Source organism: Myotis brandtii, unplaced genomic scaffold, assembly GCF_000412655.1.
Source record: "Myotis brandtii unplaced genomic scaffold, ASM41265v1 scaffold111, whole genome shotgun sequence".
Taxonomy (NCBI): Eukaryota; Metazoa; Chordata; class Mammalia; order Chiroptera; family Vespertilionidae; genus Myotis; species Myotis brandtii.
Window position 1 is genome coordinate 4,287,246 of NW_005353789.1, and position 7,591 is coordinate 4,294,836.

General features: G+C 33.3%; 2 protein-coding genes across 2 annotated transcripts in view; one reads left to right on the forward strand and one right to left on the reverse strand.

The window, feature by feature from the left end:
• Positions 1-7,591, forward strand: part of PAQR3 (progestin and adipoQ receptor family member III) — an 85,670-nt gene that overhangs the window by 42,671 nt on the left and 35,408 nt on the right. The gene's annotated exons all lie outside the window — the stretch shown is intronic.
• Positions 1-7,591, reverse strand: part of BMP2K (BMP2 inducible kinase) — a 96,934-nt gene that overhangs the window by 20,970 nt on the left and 68,373 nt on the right. The window contains exon 15 of the mRNA XM_014544721.1: positions 4,196-4,306. Coding sequence (XP_014400207.1) covers positions 4,196-4,306 — 111 coding nt within the window. The remainder of the gene's footprint in view (positions 1-4,195; positions 4,307-7,591) is intronic.

Below are 7,591 nucleotides of genomic sequence, written 5' to 3' on the forward strand. Positions count from 1 at the left end.
TTTTTTTAGCTCAAATACAATGAAGCAGTGCCTCAAAAATTTACGATAAAAATGACCAACACAGAATTATCAAGCACCAGTTTAGGGAGGAAAAAAAGATATTTTTAGGCAGCAAAGTTTAAATATTTTCCTCCCACACATACATTCTCAAGAAATCACTAGAGGAGTTCTTCTATTAACAAACCAACAAAGAAAAACAGGAGAACCAGAAATTTCCAAGACTCCTGGTGTAGAAAAGAAAATACTAGCATGATAAATGTGTGGCACGCACTGAAAGCAACCAATTCGGACTGCAGAACTCCATGAAATATGTAACCAGGTACAAGAGAAAATGACAGCCACCTTTAATTGGGAAGAATTTTACAATGCTAAATAAAAATGAGTTGATGATAGGATACATAAAAAACAAGGGAACAACAGTGCTCGGTAGAGTATATTTTCATTGGACAGAAAATTTCTTTTTCTTTTCCCAATTTCTAAAAGCTTATGAAGAATTCATTTTTGTTTCAGTAGATTCAGTTATTTCACTATTAGAGGAAAATGAATGCTCCACTTTTTTTTTTAACTGAAAAAGTATATATAACAAAGTATTTCTATGCTTGATAATGCATAGATTATATTTTGTGTGGGTGGGGTTCAATTTTTAGGTTATTTTTAGATTTTTAATTTTGTATTCTGGATCTGATGAATATAAATTAACAATGCTAGCATAACCAAGTGATTGCCTTTTCTTCTCTCTCTGGCAGCACATTTCTCCTATGACCATTCCCTCCTTATTTCCAGTCTATCTACTCAATTTTTCATAACCAAACTACTGCAATGTTCATTAATCCTAAATCTGAAAAGATATTTTGGAAGGGTAGCATTTATATTAAAGGGCGTTTTTCAAGGGCACTGTCCTAACACTAAAGGGTATAAATTTTTAGGGATAGTCATAATTTTTTCATACATCCAGTAAATATTAGTAGGTGGTTACTGGGTTGGCTACTACCCAGGATTCAAAGACAGACAATTCATATATCCAAGCCTCAACAAGCTTAAAATCTAATAGAGACTTTAAATACTCACAGTAAAAAGAGAACACAAAATAAAACGCAGCAATCAAGCTCAAACACAGAAATATGCTCAAAAATCGGTGAGCATATTTCTAGTTACAAAAATCCTAGGCCAACTCCAAAATAAGGGTGTCCAGGGAAAAGGCAAATCATTGAGACTCACACTAGCTCCTGATTCTACTAGTTATTTTTCCCAGGGTTCTTCAGAAGCTCTTAAAAAACATAGAAGTTGCATAGACATGTGAAAACCTGAAATCTATTATACATCTTCTTCTAGAGCAGTGGTTCCCAACATGGGGCACACACCCCACAGGAGAGGGGCAATTTGATTTTTAAGGGGGGTAATTCAAGAATGAGTTATTAACAGTGAATTTTCTGCATTTCTTATGGTTCTAGGGGCCTCATATAGAGTATATAAATATAAATTGACATATTTATGCATTTCAGTTCTCTAGTATGTTTTGAAACTTTATTTGCTATTTTTCATAGCACTTCATATTATTATTTCAATAATTTCTTAGTGATTTCTTCCTCAGTACTTCAACTGTTCTTTCGTTCCTTTATTTTTCTCTTTTATGGATGCCATGTTCTTTGGAAGCTTGTTTAGACCAAGTTAATGGGCCTTTTAGGTTTCCTCCACATGACGAGGAGTTCACTTTTTGAATAATAAGAATTATATGTCACGGGGTCATCAGGATTTTAGAGGTGCTTAGGAAGGGCATGGCCAAAAAAAAGGTTGGGAACCACTGTTCTAGAGTATGAAAATAAAGCTAATACTGAAATGACTTTCTGCCACAAATAGATCAATATCTCAAGTCACTGAGTACTATGTCTGAGAACTTAGAGAGACCATTTAGAGATACCATAATTTTTTTTAAAAAAGCAGTAACATTTGTATAGCCTACTGAGAATGTGAGGGAGCATATCAATGCAGATTAATTAAATAGACACAGTAAATTGTCTTTCCCAATTAATAATGTCAGTTCACTCATGAAAAAGATAATTAGAAAACAAGCAGAAAATGACAAGAATATAGACTCTTGTCAATAAATGGCAAAATGTACACTATGGACCATGACAGTTACTATGCTATAGTTTCTGGATAACCAAATCTCAACGTTGAAAAGGTGTAACACTGCCTTGATGTGTCCACCAAAAATCCTGAACACCTATTTCTTTCTTTTAAAAAAAAAACAAAACAAAAAAACCTAGGGCACAGGGGGTCTCCCAGTCTCCCATCCAAGTAGTAACCAGGACCGACACTGCTTAGCTTTGGAGATAAGGCACCTTCAGAATGGCATGGCCTAACACCCAGGTATCGGTTCACCTAGTTCTTAGCTAGGCTTTACATTCATCAGTGTTTCTTTTGTTGTTGTTTACTCTTGTGTGTATTTTTTTAAATGGTAGTGCTGATTATCACACATGTAACTTGTCTGAGAAATAAAAAGGAACAGAACCAAAGACCATGGCTGACAGTTACCTTGAATATACAGGAGTAAAAAGTAGTTTTACAGTTGCGAGTACATGAAACAATAAACCTATTGTAATTATCATAACCTGCATGTTTTTTTTCCCATATGAACAACTATAAACCTACTTTTGCCTACTTCTGTATTAAACAAAATCTTTACCTTCTGCTATAGTATGATTTCTCCCAATACATTTCCCTTTTCCAAGATTAAACTCATTTTTTCCATTATAACCAAACCCACAAAAATCCACTTATGCCAAAGTGAGATCCTACTCTATCTTAATGTCCTCAACACTGTTAACTGGATAATTACTTTGAAAATGTTAAACAACCCAATCAAAAAATGGGCAATGGACCTAAATAGATACTTTTCTAAAGAGGACATAAGGAAGGCCAAGAGACATATGAAAACATGCTCAAAGTCACTAATCATCTGAGAGATGCTAATCAAAACGACAATGCGGTACCATCTCACACCTGTCAGAATGGCTATCATCAACAAATCAACAAATGGCAAGTGCTGGCAAGGATGTGGAGAAAAAGAAACCCTCAGTGCACTGCTGGTGGGAATGCAGACTGGTGCAGCCACTGTGGAAAATAGTATGGAGTTTCCTCAAAAAACTAAAAATAGAACTCCCATTTGACCCAGTGATCCCACTTCTAGGAATATATCCCAAGAACCTGGAAACGCCAATCAGAAAGGATATATGCACCCTATGTTCATAGCAGCACAATTTACCATACGTAAGATCTGGAAACAGCCTAAGTGCCCATCAGCAGATGAGTGGATTAAAAAACCATGGTACAGCTACACAATAGAATACTATGCTGCCGTAAAAAAGAAGGAATTCTTACCATTTACAACAGCATGGATGGAACTGGAGACCATTATGCTAAGCAAAATAAGCCAGTCCGAGAAAGATAAATATCAATCTCACTCATTTGTGGAATATAATGAACAACATAAATTGATGAACAAAAACAGAGACAGAGAAGCAACGATCAGACCGTCAAATCTCAGAGGGAAGGTAGGGGAGGGTGGGTGTCAGGGGGAGAGATCGGGCGGGGGGAAATGGGGGGTAAGGACACATATGTAATACCTTAATCAATAAAGAAAAAAAAATTAAAAAGAAAAAAAGAAAATGTTACTACCAATATTTTTAAATGGTGAATAATAATATTTAAATTCTGGATTGAAATCAAAGCAAAAATGTAAAAACAAAGGAGTAGATCATTAGTGATTGTGACAAATACAAACTATTTTTAAAATGCAGCTGTAAGCACATGTATAAACTAGGAAAATATAGGAATTTTAAGCAAAAGCTAAGCATAAAAATACCTTTTTATGTGTTTTCAATATATAAACGAGAGATATTTTCATGCCTGGATTTTTTTCAACAGTATCCAATAACAAAGGAGAAAGGAAACAGTTATAGTTCTATTATGTAAATCCACATTTTTCTATGTTGGCAAAAGCACAAGTGAATCACCCAATGGAAAGAATGACCTTAGGAAGACCAGGATGGCTGAAGGTTAAAATAATTTTCTATTTTCTGTAACTGACACCTGATTCTTACTTTGGCTTTATATCAATACAGTGTTTGTTCTCAATCTTGTTCTTGTGTATATTCTTTTTAATGAAAGTGATGATGTTACACATGTAACTTGCCTGAGTGAGAAATGAAAGGAACAGAACCAAAAGGATCTTCTGGAGGATGGTTATGTGGAGCAGAAAGTGGTTCTACATTCTTATCTGAGGATGCTCTCTCCTCGAGCCTATCTGCAAAAATAAAATGAAACAAAACAAAAAATAAAATAAAATAAAAAACGGTCTTTAAAAAAATTTTAAGTGGTTTACAGTGTAAATAAAAGTGAAAATTAAACAAAGAACATTTTGAAAAATATTACATTCAGAGTTCATTTTTAAAACTATTAGGGGTAATCCTGAGTTTAATACATTATTTGTTGCTACAAAAGCAAGCTTAACAATGTAATCACAGAGCTAGATTTCACTAAATGCAATTAACCTAGTAATTTGGTTTGGTTTATTTAAATACCAGTTGTCTTCAACTTGTAACATACTGGACCTGCACTTAAACCCAGTGTACTAAACAGAGACATATTTGGCAGACTTTCTCCATAAATACATATGGAAAAAATATTGCAAATGGTCTCTCATTCATTAAATAAGTAAATATTTCTCAACAGCAATAAAAGTAACACTATATTTTATAGTTCATTTCTCATATTGTTTATAGTTATTAAATCATTCACATACACACAGGTACAAAAATATATGTATCTATTAAATTAAACATCTTAATGACATACCTTATTTATTCACCCAGCAAATACTTCTGTATTGTTTAGATACAGGCACTGTTTTAGGCAATGGGCATGCAACACCAAATTAAACAAAAATGCAATAAGCAAATGAGAAATATACATGTAGCATGTTAAAAACAAAGAAACCTACAGACCAGGGCTGGGGAACTTATAAGACCCATGAAATTATTTGGTCTGGCCCTGCCCAAGGCATTAAGGGTGAGTTAATTAAATGTTAGACCAAATTTTTTAAGTTGATAATTTTGTATGGCCGGTGAATGATGTGATACTCAAATGGCTCTTGGCAGAAAAAGGTTACCAGCCCTGCTAGAGAGAAAAATGTAGTGCCAGGTAAAAAGGTTTAACGGAGATACTGACTGGATGGTTCTGGAAAGGGTCCTGAGATTCTGGACTTCAACAGGCTCCCAAGTGAAGAGATAGTACTGGTCAAGGGAGCATATTCTTCAGAAGGCAAAAGCCTAGAGCCTACATTATCCTGAATATACTCAATTACTGCTATGAACAACTAATTCTTTAAATATCTTTATGATAATGGATACAATGACTAACTTTTATGGCTAAAACTAACTCTGCAAAGTCCACATGAAACTTCACGTTGCTTAAATTTTTACTTAAATTTTTTTGAAGCACTAATATTTTGTTAAGAAAACACATCTGACAATTGACCTATACACAAACAAAACTTCCAAAACTTAAGAGCTGTTTTTCAAATCCAATACTGCAAGGGATAACAGTAAAATTTTATTTTAGGTTTTCTTTTTCAAGACATTAACTGTATACTTGATTCAGGAAATCAGTAACAAATGCTGATTGAACTATGGGAAAAAAAGCTTTTTTTAAAAATATTTTGTTGTTCAACACCTCTGTACATTTCAGTGTGTGCCCACCACCCAAAGTCAATGCAATATTCAGATCACATATCATAGAATCTACACTTGAAACCTATATAATCTTTAAACAACATCACCCCAATAAATTTAATTTTAAAATGATTTTTTAAAAATTTTGAACATTAAAAAAAAGAGAGAGAGGTTAGTCTCATGGCATATTTCTAAAAAAACAAGACTGGAGAATACTTTACGTAACCAAGGGTCTTTAATTTATTGTCGTGGGAAGCCATAAATCAAACCTAAGAGCGGCCTAAGAATCAGTGAATCATAGGGTACCTGTGGTTACCCATGTTTTCAGGCCCTGATTGCATTTATAGACTATCTATAAAACCAGAGATTGTGCTTTGTATCACAGTCCTAGACTCCCCCATCCGTTCTTCATTTCCCAAACTCTGGTGCACAAAAAGTGAGGACAAAGGAAAAGGAATGGGAAGGACAAATGGAGAGACTGTCTCAGAATGATAGACACAGCATATCATTATCCAAGATCCCTCATTCTTGAAAATCAAGGCAGAGTTCATAGGAATTTAGGTCTAAATCAGGACCAAACTTCCTTCCTAAACCATCTGCATCAATCACTGACTGGATTCCTGTGTAAAATGTAGTTACCTGAGACCTACCACAGACCTAATGAGCCAGAATATCTAGGTAGGGAGTCTATATTTTAACATAATCTACAGGTTTATAAACTACTAAACCAATAGTTACAGAATATAAAAATGCAAAGTTACCACTAAGATTCTTTAAATCCTCACACACTGGTGGGTGAATTCATGATAAAAGTTCAAATATCACCATATAGTAATGATAAGAGTAGAAACATTACCATGTAGGAGTAAACTAATATTTTTTATATAGAGGATCCTCATAATTAAAAATATGAAGACATTGTTCAATGCAAACATTATCCAATTATTTCAAAACAGGTATCAGGATAGATTCACTATAAAATGAATCATGTTCTCATTGTTCCACAAAACATAGAATCAATTTTTCCACGAAAGAGTTTTTAAGTAATTTAGATTTTCTAAGTTCACATGATAATCTGGGTCCCAGGACACAAAATAGAAAATAAAAACATATACTGCATTAATTATTTTAAATGATCGATTATTTCATAAATAAAAACTAATGAAGTGGTATGTAGAGTTACTTTTCAACTATATACTCACCCTAAAATGTATTTGAAGTTCTATTTCAAATCATTGGTTTTAACAATTAATAAATTATAATGATCTGATTATCCCCTGTGTCTCCCTGCCAATACCCAAAAAGAAAAACTTTGTTTCCATTTTTTAAATCTTGCTTTGGGGTCACTCAACATAAATTGTAGGAGACATGTCAAACAAAAAGTTATGATGAAAACAAAAATTTTAATAAAAATATGTAAGATTGGTTTTACCAAAGTTAACAAACTTTTAATAGAGCAAAGCTTTTGTTTGATTTGTCCAATATAAGAAACTTACCTCTTCCAGCCTTTCTAACAGAACTATTGGTGAATAAAGGCAGTATCTTTTCAAAAATTTTAATTGCTACAGATGGCAAAAATACAGGAATTAAAAATCCTAGAATCAAACTATATTCCATAATACCTATCATCAGAAAAAATTAACTACTCTAAATTGTTCAAGCCATTATCTTATTTATTAACCTTTAGGCTGTTCAAGCCAATGGTTAATAAATAAGATTTAAAAGTGCAGTCTTCATCTGATACTTGTGAAACTGTTTTAGTATACGCGAAAATTTCTGTTATTCTGCTCTGAAGGAACCATAATATATAAATTATATATTATATATAATTAGCTCAAAATGATGAGTTAATGTTTTAC